Source organism: Perca fluviatilis, chromosome 11 (assembly GCF_010015445.1).
Source record: "Perca fluviatilis chromosome 11, GENO_Pfluv_1.0, whole genome shotgun sequence".
In the NCBI taxonomy this organism is placed as follows: Eukaryota; Metazoa; Chordata; class Actinopteri; order Perciformes; family Percidae; genus Perca; species Perca fluviatilis.
In genome coordinates, this window is record NC_053122.1 from 21666498 (window position 1) to 21683131 (window position 16634).

Consider the following 16634-nt stretch of genomic DNA (forward strand, 5'->3'; position numbering starts at 1 on the left):
TATATTTCAAGCTGTAGGCCTACTGCTTAAAAGTACAAAAACAGTATGACAAAAACATCACTGTTTACTACAGAAATTATAGCACACTTTAGAGTACAATCAAAATGCATTTTTTCACAAACGAACATTTGAATAACGTGAAATTGTGATCTGAGTACTCTCTATGACATGCAAACTGACCTTCATGTGTTAAATCGGTGGAAGTCCCATACATGAAAAATAAAATCCACCACAAGTGAGCCATGTTATAAAAGGTCTTATTTATTAATTTATTATACAGCATATTTGTTAATAAAACATCTGCAAAAAATAAAATAATCCTCCCTCTCTAGATCCTGTGTTATATGGGTGTATGCAACTGAGAAAAACTTTAAAGCACAAAAGCATCACTCAGACTTTCTTTGCATAGACTGCACCACCATTAGTCTCCCTCAGACACGTGTGTCAGCTTAATAAGCCCGCACGGTACAAAGCACTTTACTGACCCCATTTAATTTGCTATCCTCTAGAGTTTACTTACCCACGGGCCTCTACTGTTTGGAGACTACTCTGTAAAAGGAAGGTAAGAGCGTGAATAATTGCGCTAATTGACCTGAACTTTTTTTTGAATATGATAGTTTAGTTTGTCACTCTGCTGCATTTATAAACAGTTTAACACAGACTGAAGTTTAAACGGTCATCATAAACCTTTGGAGGCCACAACGTTCTATATTTTTGTTTTCCTTGCAGGTGTGTTTTCTCAATTGTCAATGAAAAGTTGTCATATTTACAAGCTGAAGTAAAACAAATAATCCAAAAATACACCATAGCTGATTGTATTCTTCTGAATTGGTCCATTTAGTAAATGATGAAGAGAGCACGAGGTTATGAGCTCCATCTACCCGGTCATCTCTGGTGATCAAATTAACAAATGTCATAATCCCTACAAGTAATCACTTTAATTCGTAATTCTTTGAGGTCATTTGAATGTCAGTGTTTATTTACATAATCAAGTTTTGGGGAAAGAAATGCTACAAACATTATGGAAAGTGTTTTCTTAGCATGTTTAGAGTTGTATTGTCAGATTATAGTTGTGTGGTTAGTGATGATCAAAGTGTCATTCTTTCATCCGTACAAGAAAAACTACACCTTCATACAGCCTTTCTATCCAGTAATCCAGGAAATAGTCATATTCTGACCTCAACCTTTGGGTAAACGTCATATACAGAGAAACATAAATGAGGTTACTCCGTATATTGATACACAAATACATCTAAAGCGTTCATTTAATCCAACCAAAGATGCCAGCAAACGTCTGTGTAATTAAGTGTTGTCAAAATTCCGATTCATTATCAGATTTATGTCGCCATTTAGCTTTTAGTTGGACTCTCAATTAAACTCCAGTGGAAATTCAATTGTACTAATTCAAGTATGACTGTAGGTAAACATTTTAAATTCAAAAACACACAAAGAAATAGAAATATAGAAAGCCTCATCATATCCAGTGTCCAGACAAACAAGAAGTTCAAGTACCGTCCGACGTGGAACAAAAAGGCTAAAATCTGATTTGTTTTAACTCCCCAAATCTTGAATAAAATTACTTAGAAAAGCAGACTACCTTGGGAAAAGAACTGCATTTTTCTTTGTGATGTTTTGATCACCGTGATATCTGAGGGTCAAATTCACTTAAAATTTTTTTCAATCACACATTTTGTGTCCACAGCGTCTTTGTGTGAAGTTTCCCAAAGTAGAGGTTGATGGTTAGGTCCACAATTATTCCAGAAATCCTAGGAATCTGAAACTTCTACCAAGATATCAAGTATATCCCTCTCAAAGAGTTTTTTTATTCCATTGCTGTCCACCCTTAATGTCATGATTTGAACATGTTCCAGTTCTCCTGTTCACCACTTTAGGCCACGGCCACAATTTAAGTGCAGCATCCTTTTAGAAGGGCCTGTCAGGTGGAATATTTGAGTTTAGGTGTCTGTGAATTACATGAGATACTGGAAAGAGAAGGAAACCCAGTGGTAGTCGCGGTGCCTTGGCTCTCCACAAACATCGGGTCCAGACAAGCGACTTTGGCAGCAAAAAAAGCATGAATACAATGAAGCACGGCAAAGAGGTTTGAGAACTCCAGTTCCTGAAAGAGAGAGAAAAAATAAATAAATCAATACTCAAGTCAAATGCAAGTAATTCATTTTCTATAACCCTGTTGCTTTGAAAGTCTTGTTGAATAACCTTTTCCTTGACATTCATCTTTAAATACGTCTCAAAGAGAATTACCTTTGCTTCAATAGATTTGGAGTCTTGATTTTGGAATAAAAACTTGATCTTGCTTTTTCCATCATCAGATGATCCTTTTAGTTGGGAAAACTTGTATCTCCACAGGACCGCCTGAAATGTAGAAATAACAAAGATTATATGAGTCTAACGTTAAACTTTAAAACAATTAAAACACAACTATAAATCTTTATTTTCTGAATGCCTTTTCTATGTCACTATTTCATGAATAATTCACATAAAAAATCCACGTAGACCCAGTGAGAAATGGGGCACGTCAGCAGATCAACCAGACAGAACTTGTTATTTTTGCCATGGGGAAATTTAACAAGCCACAGTTATTTCACCCGATATAGCAGAGCTTCAGTGATTCAATTAGTGTTGATCTGAATAAACAAAAGCGGCACAGTAAGCCAGTTTCCTCAGGTAGACAGCTGGCCATGCTTTCACATGTTCCTGCCACTGTAATACTTATTGTGACATCAATCTGATTAATTATGGCATAAGAAATAATGTGTAACATACCATATACAAGACTTCTCACTGTGATTTTTTTGACAAAACAAATTACAATCAGAGCAGAAATTCATTAAGTGAGTTTTAACCTCTCCAGCTTTCCTTTAAAACCCAATTTGACTCGGACAGAGACACAATCGCCTTCATGTCAATCACAAGCACCTACTGTCATATTATATCTGTATTGTGGCCTACATGGAAAAAGGCTGCGTTAATTTGGTTTTCTCATACGAGACTGCATCTGCAATAGTTTCATTTTAGTTAAAGTAGGTGTTATGCTATCTTATATCTAATATTTCTATTTTCCCACATTTAAGTGCTCTATTTATTACTTTATGTGACAGCTGCATATACTTTACAGATTAGAATCCCATGTAAAAAAAAACACTTTTCAAAAACCAAATTTAAAATCCAATATTATAATATATAATAAAATAATAATGACCGCTGCCAGTCTTCTCTATAATGAGCATTTTTACTTTTAATAAACGCTCTTTTTTATGTTTTGAGTATTTGATTTGTTCTAGATATTGGCTTGATGTAAATACAGTTTAGATACTGTATTTACATCATTTCATATATGAAATGTCTTAATTCTTTAACAGTAAGTGTTTTATCCATTATATATACTCATATACTGTCAGAGGAAACAATGGGCATGGGAAGAACATGCAAACTCCACACAGAAAGACCCCAGCCAGCTGGCAGCTTCAAACTCAGAGCTTAAATAATTGTGCTATATATGTCTTGGTTCGGTCATCCTTGGTTTATATGTTCCAATTAAGTTTTTCTATTTTTATATTGTGCTTTATATGGGAACAATAAAAACTAGAGCCATGTGGAACATCTCACTGGGTCCTGAGCCAGCATATTACAGCTCAACTTGTCGAACAGAGTTATAGTTGTGCTGTTTCTGATTGAAACTAACTCTAACATGCTTTTCAAAATGTGCCAATAGCAGCTTTTAATTAGAAAGTAATCCCACCCAGTGTATTGTCTGTGATTGCAGTTTACATATGGATTGCGTTTTGTGCATTACTCTCTGTAAACAATACGCTGGCAACATTTTTATCGTCCTTGGGGAACATTGTTGCTTCACATTGCAGGAATTAGGGCCAAAATCTTAGAGAACAATATGGCAGTGCTTGTGTCCTGCTCATTCACATAATGTGTACCAGTGGAGTAGTCTGCATGGCTCTCAGACTTGGGGAAAGGCCAAAATGAACTGCAGGAAGGAGTGAGAGTTTTGAGCTGAGGGAGGGGGACCAGCCGTCCAAACAAATGTACTCATACTCCCAAAATGCACACAGTGCAGAATAAGTTAGCAGCGCTAAAAAAAGAAAAGGGGAGGCTCAAGCATCGTGATTAGTTTCATCACAATGTGTACAATACAGCTGTGTGAAATCACCCAATGAAAGGATCTCCCTTTCACATTTGTATTGATGATAAAGTAGTGTCCCACACTCACCTTTGAAGCTGCATCAAAGCACACAAAGCCATTGCTGAAGTCAACTGTCAGTCCCATAAGGTGGCTCTCCATGATACAGGCATACGTTTTACACTACAGAATAGAAGAACAAGATGTTACCCACAAGAGCTACGCAAGCACACAAAAGCCTCTTTTGCTCTGCTGAAAATGTCACATGAACATTATCAATCTCTGTACTAAAACGACTGAGCTGGAACTGTGTGCTAGATTAAAATCATCAAAATTCCCTGCACGTTGTGTACTGTTCAGGTGCAGACCTGTATCCTCTCCACTTCCAGGAAAGTGGCCATCTGAAAAGCCTTTTCCCAGATCAGCAGCTCGCACTCCAGTTCCACGCTGAAGAACATGTCCTCCCCGCTCTCCGTCTGGACGCTGAAGCAGTGCTTCCTCTTGTCCAGAAGGTCATTATCCTAAGATAAGACAGTACGGCTGCCATGCTGATCAGGTACGGATGGGCAGAGTGACGTGGAGATAAGACAAAGCAACAGCAATGCAATTTCCTGAAGCTAAGGGGAGGTTTATTTACTCTGACGAGAGTGAAGACTGCAGACTGCAGTTTAACTGTAAGAGCACTTGAGTTGTTTTTACTCTTTATTCTCCACACATACATGAAGGCAATGCATATATATGCAAGCTGAACCACAGGTTGTTTTACCCTAATTTATTTTTTATGGCTTTATGTAACTTAAATGGCACAGTGTAACAGGTATGACAATTTACTTCAAACTATATTTAACATCTGAATTTACATGAATAGAATTGCAATCACGTTTTGAGAAAATTAATTCCAGATAGATTCTCACAATTAAATTTAAAGTGGCCTCGAACCTGCAGAGAATGAATACAGTCTGAACCTCGAGTGTCGTGGGATTGAAGTAGAACACGTGCAAATTAATCAGGGAGTTACGTATATAAGTGAATTCCCCAGTTTTCTACGTTATATTTTCTCAATGAATCCAGTGTGAGGGGTTTCTTCTCTAAATGTTCAAAAAATGAAAGGGAAGCAGTTGTCTTACCTTTAAAATCTTGCACATTATCTCATACACAGTAAAGCTCTTCTCTGCTCTGGTCCAGTCCCATGTTGTCACCTGTTTGATTGGAAGGATGGCTTGATTAAAAAGGGAAAGAATACTATATAAAAAATAAAAAATTATTTTATACCGGTCTTATTCTATTTTAGATATTTTTATATTCTCTTTAACAAATATTTATACTGTATATTATTTGTTTTTAACTGCTCTTTAATGTTTTATGTAAAGCACTTTGAATTGCCTTGGTGTTGAAATGTGCTACATAAATAAAGCTGCATTGCCTTGCCTAAAAGTAAACCTGATGCATGTTTTTGTACAGATGACTCATTTGGAAATACCTTTAAATAAAATTAAAAATTACCATTTGTGAAATCCCACCACCCCTGATTACTGTTGCTGCGCTTGTCAAGATCTTAGTTTACAGTTTAAAGTGTATCTATTGAAATTTAGCATTTAAAATTAGCTAAAACTGTGAATTGGTTAATGATACATGTAGCTATAGGAGATATAGAAATGTAGGAATAACACTGTTCATGTATTACAGGGTAGAGATAGTCTGACAAATAAAAATGTCAAAGTGTTATTTGTGCTAACATAACCCTTAGAATGGTTGGATGATACAGAAAAACAACTTGGACAAGCAACACGATATATTTATGCTTTAATGTTTGTATCTTCTAACAGTAGCTATGCCTTATCTTTAGCAAGAGAAAAGGATTTGAGGATGAGGAATAATCATTGACTTTGGCAAACAAAATGCTATATCAGTGATTCTCAAAATGCGGTCCTGGGACCCCTAGGGATCGTGGCACTCCGTCAGGGGGTCTGTGTCAAATCTTATGTTCTAATCTAACAATTCTATAACTCTTAGAATCTGTTTAATACATGTCTAATATCTTTCTAATACATTTCTCGAGTGTTGTTCTTTCACTAAGACTAGTGGGCGCCCGGATAGCTCTGGCCCAGGTTCAACTCCCACTTGCGGCCCTTTGATGCATGTCATTCCCCCTCTCTCTCTCCACTTTCATTTCTTCAGCTGTCCTGTTAATAAAGGCCTAAAAATGCCCCCCACCCCCCAAAAAAAGACTATGATAGTGTAATAATTCAATTAAAATTATTCCAAGGGGCGTAGCCTACATGAGGGGGGTCTCCCCCTAGTATATTCTCCATCTTGTAAGGGTTCCTTGGCTGAAATTGTTTTTGAGAACCTCTGCCATTTCCTTTGGAAGAAACACTAACGTTAGGTTTCTACTGTAGGCACAAAAGCCAGACATGCTAACTTTGACAGCTGACGTTAGAGCAGATGAATACACTGCATTCCTTACACTTTGGATCTTGTGTTTTTGGAAAGGTAACAATAACAGACACCACCCTCCATACTCTTTGGATACCTAGTTGAGTATAGAGTGTGGTCTAGACCTACTCTATCTGTAAAGTGTCTTGAGATAACTCTTGTTATGATTTGATACTATAAATAAAATTGAATTGAATAGTTGGCCTAGCCTATCGCTCTCACTACAATTCCATGCACGTCTGCCATGCCTATGCTAAGCAGTGGTTGGACAATCACTGTTCAGGGGCGGGGTTTAGCCAAGGGTCAATTTTCTGATGAATTGTTGTTGAATTGAAAACTGTCATCTTGCCATTTAAGGGGAATATTCCTCAAACTGTAGGTAAGTAGTCTTCAGTAATAAAGAAGCTTGTTACATTGTCTAAAAGATCAGGCTTCTATTTTCCACCATCCACTCACATTAGCATATTCCATTTATATCAGCACATTCAAGTTGAGCAGGCAATTTCAGTTTTCTATCAATCTTTCTCACCATCGACAGCTTATCCCTCTTGTCATAATCACTTAAGCGGCTGGCAGAATGTAAACAGATTTAATGATCATTCTCAATCAAGAGGAAGATCAATGCAGCACAAAGGATTATGAGTGAGGTGCTTCGCTCTTTTTTTTCTAACAGGAAAGTGTTTTCTCCCTCAACAATACATTACCTTGAAATGAAAAATCTCCCGTGGAGTTGAACAACACTCAATTCAAACACAGATGTTTGATGGGTTAAAGAAGAAGTTAGCATGGTAAGTGTACACTTACAGGGGGTGCTGAAAACTTGAAGAGTGAGGAACCCCTCAAAGCGAGGAACTTTGGTGAATACATTCGGTCCTGAACGGAGTCCTGCTCCTTCTCGTCGACCCAGCCCATGTAGATAATCTATCAAACAGTGAAAAAGAGACATGTGGTCATGTGGGATGCGGACTGTACAGAGGTTATAGGCAAAAGTAGAGGGGTATGACATGGAAGATACAAGCATGTCATTTTATATCATGGGTGAACATACAGTGCCTTGCGAAAGTATTCGCCCCTTGAACGTTCGACCTTTTGCCACATTTCAGGCCTCAAACATAAAGATATAAAACTGTAATTTTTGTGAACAATCAACAACAAGTGGGACACAATCATGAAGTGGAACGAAATTCATTGGCTATTTCAAACTTTTTAACAAATAAAAACTGAAAAAGTGGGCGTGCAAAATTATTCAGCCCCTTTACTTTCAGTGCAGCAAACTCTCTCCAGAAGTTCAGTGAGGATCTCTGAATGATCCAATGTTGACCTAAATGACTAATGATGATAAATAGAATCCAGCTGTGTGTAATCAAGTCTCTCCTATAAATGCACCTGCTCTGTGATGGTCTCAGAGGTCCGTGTAAAGCGCAGAGAGCATCATGAAGAACAAGGAACACACCAGGCAGGTCCGAGATACTGTTGTGGAGAAGTTTAAAGCGGCATTTGGATACAAAAGATTTCCCAAGCTTTAAACATCCCAAGGAGCACTGTGCAGCGGATAATATTGAAATGGAAGGAGTATCAGACCACTACAAATCTACGAAGACCCGCCGTCCCTCTAAACTTTCAGCTCATACAAGGAGTAGACTGATCAGAGATGCAGCCAAGAGGCCCATGATCACTCTGGATGAACTGCAGAGATCTACAGCTGAGGTGGGGAGACTCTGTCCATAGGACAACAATCACGTTATACTGCACAAATCTGGCCTTTATGGAAGAGTGGCAAGAAGAAAGCCATTTCTTAAAGATATCCATAAAAGTGTCGTTTAAAGTTTGCCAAAAGCCACCTGGGAGACACACCAAACGTGGAAGAAGGTGCTGTGGTCAGATGAAACCAAAATCGAACTTTTTGGCAACAATGCAAAACGTTATGTTTGGCGTAAAAGCAACACAGCTCATCACCCTTAACACACCATCCCCACTGTCAAACATGGTGGTGGCAGCATCATGGTTTGGGCCTGCTTTTCTTCAGCAGGGACAGGGAAGATGGTTAAAATTGATGGGAAGATGGATGGAGCCAAATACAGGACCATTCTGGAAGAAAACCCAATGGAGTCTGCAAAAGACCTGAGACTGGGACGGAGATTTGTCTTCCAACAAGACAATGATCCAAAACATAAAGCAAAATCTACAATGGAATGGTTCACAAATAAACATATCCAGGTGTTAGAATGGCCAAGTCAAAGTCCAGACCTGAATCCAATCGAGAATCTGTGGAAAGAACTGAAAACTGCTGTTCACAAACGCTCTCCATCCAACCTCACTGAGCTCGAGCTGTTTTGCAAGGAGGAATGGGCAAAAATGTCAGTCTCGTGTGCAAAACTGATAGAGACATACCCCAGCGACTTACAGCTGTAATCGCAGCAAAAGGTGGCGCTACAAAGTATTAACTTAGGGGGGCTGAATAATTTTGCACGCCAATATTTCAGTTTTTATTTGTTTAAAAGGTTTGAAATATCCAATAAATTTCGTTCCACTTCATGATTGTGTCCCACTTGTTGTTGATTCTTCACAAAAAATTACAGTTTTATATCTTTATGTTTGAGGCCTGAAATGTGGCAAAAGGTCGAAAAGTTCAGAGGGGACGAATACTTTCGCAAGGCACTGTATCTATACCTAAAGTATCTTTACGGCTGATACTAAGCTTTGTTTTTGAGTGTCAATACTGCATGCAGCAATCAGATTATTAGTTCAAAGGATTCACACAATAAACATTTGCTATTTCACCATTAAAAAGTATATTTTGTTTTATCATGTATGTGATTAAGGAATTGACTGAGAAAAGTTTAAAAAAATAAAATAAAAAGATGCCCACCCCTAGTTTTGGTTATTTCACATGATATTTCTGTATTTGTGTTTATGTGCAGTACTCAGTTGAATAAAAAGGATACAATATATACAATGGATAAAATATTTAATGGTACTTGTATCAAAATGTGTTGGGTTGTTTGCTTACATTGCTGGATCAAACCAGACCCACAGAGTTTAATAGTATTAATAAATAATAATGTTTTTTTTTCTCTCCAAATTATAACTTGGTGAATATTCAGTCATGAATATTCAATTGTATTAAGAAATACTTGAGAAACCAAGATCTCAGGGGCTTTAAAGATTAATGCAGGCACATTGGTATTTGGTTTATCCAGCAGACTACTGTAAAAACCTGACAAATCAAGGTACTACATAACACTGATGTAAAATGTTCCAATGTTATTTATGCATTTAGCAGTGCACTCTTGCTCACTGATTTGTAACACAATGGTCTAATACACATAGAGGTACTTAAGACGTAGCTAAAACAGTATAAGCAGTGTGTGGCACGGTATTTTTCTCTTGTGAAGCACTTTGTGACTTTGTCTGTAAAATATGCTATATTAAATAAACGTATGTATTGTTATATTGCCCACTCCTACTTGAAAGCAAATGGTATAAAGTTAAATGTCTCCGCAGACCGTTCCCCCAATACGTGAAATACCTACTTTTTTCACGACCACATGCACTAAAACGTGGCCGGACTGACTTACCAAAACAGAGAACAGATTAGCTTGGATTACACAGAGTGAGTGTGACTTCCTTCTCTGTTTAGGAAGCTCTGTTTACTCCACCAGATCTTTACATAGCAAATATTTGTTTACTGCTATATTAATGTTCTGAATGTCAAGTACGGCCCCTTTTAAGTATTAAGGAGAAACTGATGGAGAAATGAATAGAAAGAAAGCAAAGCGTACACTTAAAATGTTCTGATACATGATTTCAGACAGTGTATGTCACCATCAGTAATCCAGTGTGATTGCAACCCAAGTTAAATGTTTGCTTTCTTTTCTGTTTGGACTTTTTTGTTGGATGGCAAAACAAGATTGTGAAAGATTCGGGACAAGCAGTCTTGTCTCATCCTGCTGTATTTTTTAAAAGAATTGTCAAGTGAATTCCCACGCTTTGTGCGGCAGAAATCAAAATAAATAAGTAATAAAGAAGGAACCCCACCGTCGCATTAACTCCATGTTTGGACTGAAGATGCGAGTTGACTGACTGAAGGCACTCAAGTTGCTTTCTGATCATTTCTCAGTGGATAGACTTAAATGATGCAAACATTCTCCTTGTGTTGCAATAGTTGGAAAGATATGGCTGTGTCCTTTCTGTGACAGACGGACCTGGTTAGAGATTTACTTGTGATCTTTAAGATAAGGATAAAATACACAAATTAAAGTCAGTCAAAGCTAACCAGAGAAACATCTTACCTGCTGGTTAACTGGAAAATTTCGGTTAATCTTCTTTACCTGTTAAATTGAACAAGAACATCAATAACTCATTTAAATACATCCTGCTAACAATCAGACACCAATTACTGGAAGAATGTAAAATAGTTATGGGACCCCGTAGGGACTCACAATCAGTGACGATGTGTCTAAGAACTATGAATCACAGTATCCATGCTAATATGTTAACACAGCACTGAACGAACACTGTTAGAGCTATACTTCATTTATTCAATGCATGCAAATTACAAAATAAGATAGATAGAGTCATTTCCACAAGGACCTGAGGCTCTTCCTTAAAGAAAAAAAAAAAAAAAAAAAAATCCATTCTCTCTGTGATAATAAAAGCGGGGAAACTAGCGAGAGAGCAGTCAGGCTTTAAATTAAAACATTTTGCTCAGATCACAGGTATCATTCACTCCTAATCCACACTATACTATCAATATAACTCTTTCTTAGCAGCAGTACACCAAATTAAGCCATCCTATACCCATCCACCTATAGAGGTGAGAACAAGTCACAGCTGCTTGTTTTGAAATGTTACTGAAGTTTGGACCGAGGGAGAAAACAGGATGTTTTTTCAGTGGAGGAACTGAAACGAAACAGCCAGATAACAAGACGGTATACAGGAGCGGTGACGGTGGGTCTGTTCAGATTCAGCTGTTGGTTGTTGTGAACAGTCACAGCGACTGCAGGTCTAACCAACATCTGACACAAACAAGGAAAGGCTGTGGGGTCCAGTTCTGTTATTACAAACAAATCACGCATCTCATCCTCTATCCAAAAATAAGAACTTTCACTGGAAGTGATGAGTACCAAAAGTCATTAACACTTACTCTACAAGTGCTGTACTTACAAAGAATTGCAGGTGCTGGTACTTGACTTATGTATTTCAGTTTTGAGAGACTTTCTAATCCACAGCATTTTAGAAAAACATTGTGTTTCACTCCGCTGCATTGATGCTGCAGTTATCCTAACAGATGCACCTCCTTGTTCATTGCCGTTTTCATCACTTATACAACAATATATCATCAACATAAAACATCGTACCCAATCCACTGCAGTTAAAGCCTATACGGTTTTATCATATTTGCTACTTGTAGAGTGATGCAGCAGTTATTAAACCTTTGTTTAATCAAGTAAGTCCCATTATAATTAAGGTCTCATTTTCGAAGGAATCCTGAGGACATGTAAAATAATGCAAGATACTAAAGAACAATAATATATAGATCAGATTTAAAAAATAAAATATATGCAAAAGAGAACATGAAATTAAGTTAAAAAAAAAATCGACATCCCTCAGTTAAAACACATTCAAAAACATTGAGATTTGAAAGCATGTTCCTAAAATGCCCCAATGGTACCATACTGTGGTAAGTTCATACATATGCCACATTTCTATGACAGTAATTTGTACCATTGGTGCACCTTTTTATCTAGATTCTGTACAAATGTTTTATTTTATTTTAGGAAAGGAATATATTTACAGTTTTATGTATACTTTTATGGTATACTAAGCATCTTTGGCACAATTTATTTGATCAATTCTTATCTCAAGCACTAGTTAAGTTGCAGAAGAAAATTTCACATTTGTAGAGAGCAGAGTGGACTTCCTCCTCCATCACTTAGAGAACTAGAGGCATTTTTCATGACAAATGCTGTAATATTTGACTGCAATCAGCTCAGTTCAATTTCATGACAGTTATCAAATAAAGACTAAAGCTGCCCTAGAAGCAAATAATGACCCTACTCTTAATTAGGTCCTTAATTTTCATATTTTTAGGTGTCTGTGCTATTTTTGTTCAATCATGTGCAAGATTCCCCTGTTTAATATGTGGAGCTCATTCATTTTCATTTTTTTTTTTTTTTTTTTTTAAAGGCCTATCTATGAATATTTATTTTGACTTTTACAAAATGGGTAAAAAATTGTTAATACAAGCCCCTCAAATACATTCCCTGGTTTTACAGTTTATTGTTTTTTTTAAGGTCTTTGCGGGACTCTGGCTGATCCTCAGCATGGTATGTCAATCAATAAATCACTTTATTTGTCCCAAAAGGGCAATTGGTTGTGCAGCAGCAGAAATGAAAACACAAAGCACAAAAACACATTGAAACAAATGACACATCATACAAATAAATAAGAGTAAACATATGTGTGTAATACAGAAGCCCTGAAAGACAAGGTGAAAAAAAAGTTTTACATTTCGTGTAGAAACTATGAAATTATAAAATGTGTAATTATTTAGCATCTGATTGGTGCAATTTAGTTGAAAGAGAGCGAATAAAAGAGTTCTTGTATGTGTTATATTGGTTTTTAGCGTCCCTCACAGCTTTAGGTCCGTCTGTGTGTCGGTTCAGACTGAAATATCTCAACAACTATTAGGTGGATTGCCATGAAATTTCATTCAGAAATTTAGGGTCACTAGACGATATATCCTACTGAATTTGGACATCCTTCATCTTTTCTTTTAGTGCCACCATGACTTTCACACTTTTCAAGTATTGAGATTCATGTCCACCGAACTGTAATGAAGCTCAGCGCAAATTCTTTCAGGAAGACTTCTAAATTACTTCAATCACCACTATCTCTCCATAAAACTATTCAGCTGTTAAGAGGCGTTGAATTTTCAGTAAACCAACCGGAATTGACCACGAAATTCATGATCCAATCACAGCATGACATCCTACTTTAAATGTCTTCTCTCCTTGCTATCAGCTATGTTTTCAGGCAAACGTGCAACCCTCCTCCTCCCCTTCCACCTCTGGGCATCATCAACCACTGCAACCCTTTCCGGCAGACAGGTCCTTCGTTCAGTCTCCGGGTTCCCTCTCCACCATCACCAGTGTCTAGGCTCCATCGGGGGGAATATGTCTGGCTTCTCTACCCCTTTCAAATATTTTAATGATTGAGTCTAATCCCCAAAGACTCTGTACATTTCATATTATGCTTATGTACAATACATCTTTGCATATCTGCAACGAAGTCTCTCCTGATTGAAATTACTTTGGCAATCGCTTCACTTTTCATCTAGCTCCATTATCAGCTCAAAATATTTCTGTGGTTTATGACCAAATATCTGCAAAACATTACCATCAGCCTCAGATTAATTAGCAAATGTTAGCATGCTAACACACTAAACTAAGATGGTAGACATGGTAAACATTATACTTACAAAACATCAGCATGTTAGCATGTCAACTTTAGCATTTATCTCAAAGCACCAGTGTCTGAGTACCGCCGCACAGAGCAGCTAGCATGGCTATATACTCTCAGTCTTGCTGCAATTCTTTTGAATTTTCTGATTATATTTCAATTAATTTTCTATTACTGGAAGCACATTCTGAACCGTCACAAAACAACTCTGTTTTTTTATAAACTGAGGTGAACAGTGTGCTTATACTGTGTGCAGCAGGAAATGTAAAATCCAGAGCATCAAATAAAAAAGATGCACAACAACATAACATTCAGGTGTCAAAGACTGATCTACTTCTTTAAAAACAAATCCAGGTCATTGTCTGAAAAATACTGAAGCTTATTTATTATCACTGTAATGGTTTGGCCATATTAAAATCATATAGTCTTTAGGACATCTGAAATCTGTGTATCCTACACCCATCTAGTTTGCCAGCTCATTTACACACCTCAGTTAATGCTGAGGCCAGAGAGAGAAATACACTCTCCATTGTTGAGGCCATTCTGGCAGTGAGCGATCAGGGTTATGTTTAGTACGTCCATGACTTCGTCCAATTAACCAGGGCTCCATTATTTCCCAGGACACACACACACACACACACACACACACACACACACACACACACACACACACACACACACACACACACACACACACACACACACACACACACACACACACACACACACACACACACACACACACACACACGTACAATTAGACACTCTTTGTTAGGTTTTGTATGAGCCACCACACATGATGGAGCTTGTCAACAGTATTTGACCACCATTTGAGCATCATCACCCATCTGGAAAAATGATTGAATATGATTCTTTAGATCAATATGCTCACAACAAGAGAAAGAATACAACATTATTTATTTGTTTCTTGTGGCCTCTTTCTTTCATTATTGTATTCAATATTATGTTGAATCATTATTATACAGTAAGTGCATGAGTTTGGCTGAGGGGATAGTGTAGTAAAGCGCAACTGCTGTTATTGTGACCTCAGGCTCTGATAAATAAGTGTGCATTTTACTCCCACTGTGAAAAGTTAGTACAGTATATGTTAATGCTTTGACATTTACAATGGGGCTTTTAGATGAGCTACAAATTGAAAGTCTTTTGCACTAACTCCTAACCCAACATCTTATTGGTTTACATGGGGGACAGCGAGAGGCAGAGCTAACAAGTGTTGTTATTTTATACTCACATTGTGCTTGGTGAGACTGGAAATGTTGCTTGCTATTGCCTGAAGCCAGTCCAAGCAGTCTTCAGCTGTGGGGAACTGTATAACTCCGCTGCACACTCCGTCCACAGCTATGACATGGAAAGCATTTTTCCTGAACAAAGAGAAAAACAAAAGATTATGGGGTGATTTTGCATTTTTTAGCTTACGAACTACAAAAAACACACTGACATAACTCATTACTTATTTCATTGATTTACAACGTTTAAGGAAGCCATCAGTTCATTATGTTCCATTTATATCAGTAGGGGATGAGAAACAGCTTGCAAATACTAGAAATGTACTTGCAATATGTATTTTCCTCAATACTACTTTATTTTAGTTGATCAAAGCTGAATTATTCCATTTTATTTCATCTCAGCATGTACAACTCTGGGCAGACTCTTTCACAAATAGAAACAATTCACATCTAACATCTAAAGCTTGATTTATGATTCTCCGGATGCTCCACACAGAGCTTTTGCCGTAGTCTACTTAAGTGGCCTGATGTTTATACATGTGCGTTGGTGTGTGCGTCGAGCCGCCAGGTGTGTGTGTGGGGAGTGGGTGATAGAGCGAGGGAGAAAGTGAGAGAGTGACGGCGACTAGCTTCAGAGCGAGTTGTGACTCTAGAGTCATAGTGAGAGAAACAAAGTGTCTCCCCTGTGCTTTCTGAACACAGGAAGCAGGAAAAGTGAACCCTCTCCTTGATTTCATGTTGTTTATGGAGAAGGAGAACCAGGAAATGAGTAGGGGGAAATGCAACGCTACCAAGCCACGGCCGAGCGCCATACGTCGCCGGGACGCGTAGTAACATTTTTTGACAGGTGCACGCCAGGCTACGGCGTAGGGTCCGGTGTAGGTTCGTGTCTCCACGTACCTATCTACATAGCAACGCCGTAGATTTTACGCAGAAGCATAAATCAAGCTTTAGAAATAAGTGTTTCCCAACATGTTTAACTATTCCTAAACCTGCAATAACTGATTTTTTTTGGCGACTTGGGAGCAGTGGAAGCAATTTGTAAACACGACGAGTCGGGTATGGCTGCAGCCTGGAGCCTCCCATCTCATGCCTGGGCGTGTCCAACGGTAAATTCAGAGCCTCACAAATACAAAACTGAGATGGAGGTGTTTGCACGTTTGTTGCAATCATTTGAAAACCAGTTAACGCTATAGTGCGTAGTTTTGGTCTCCCCCATGAGGAATTCTAAGTAATGACAACAAAACTGTCGGCACATCCACATGATACAAGCCTTCTGTGACCGTGCACAGCCCCCACCCCTCCTCCACAAAATTGCTAGTAGCCAAGGAGGA

At 37.9% G+C, this 16634-nt stretch overlaps 1 protein-coding gene across 1 annotated transcript in view; it reads right to left on the reverse strand.

Moving 5' to 3' along the window:
* Nucleotides 1–241: 241 nt before the first annotated feature.
* The window catches only part of sntg1 (syntrophin, gamma 1), a 37367-nt gene continuing 20974 nt past the window's right edge, over nucleotides 242–16634 (reverse strand). The window contains exons 12-19 of the mRNA XM_039816670.1: nucleotides 15306–15435; nucleotides 10882–10920; nucleotides 7394–7510; nucleotides 5281–5352; nucleotides 4522–4674; nucleotides 4244–4336; nucleotides 2263–2373; nucleotides 242–2119 (exon numbers count right to left, since the gene is read on the reverse strand). Of these exons, the coding sequence (XP_039672604.1) occupies nucleotides 1937–2119; nucleotides 2263–2373; nucleotides 4244–4336; nucleotides 4522–4674; nucleotides 5281–5352; nucleotides 7394–7510; nucleotides 10882–10920; nucleotides 15306–15435 (898 nt within the window). The 3' untranslated portion in view covers nucleotides 242–1936. The remainder of the gene's footprint in view (nucleotides 2120–2262; nucleotides 2374–4243; nucleotides 4337–4521; nucleotides 4675–5280; nucleotides 5353–7393; nucleotides 7511–10881; nucleotides 10921–15305; nucleotides 15436–16634) is intronic.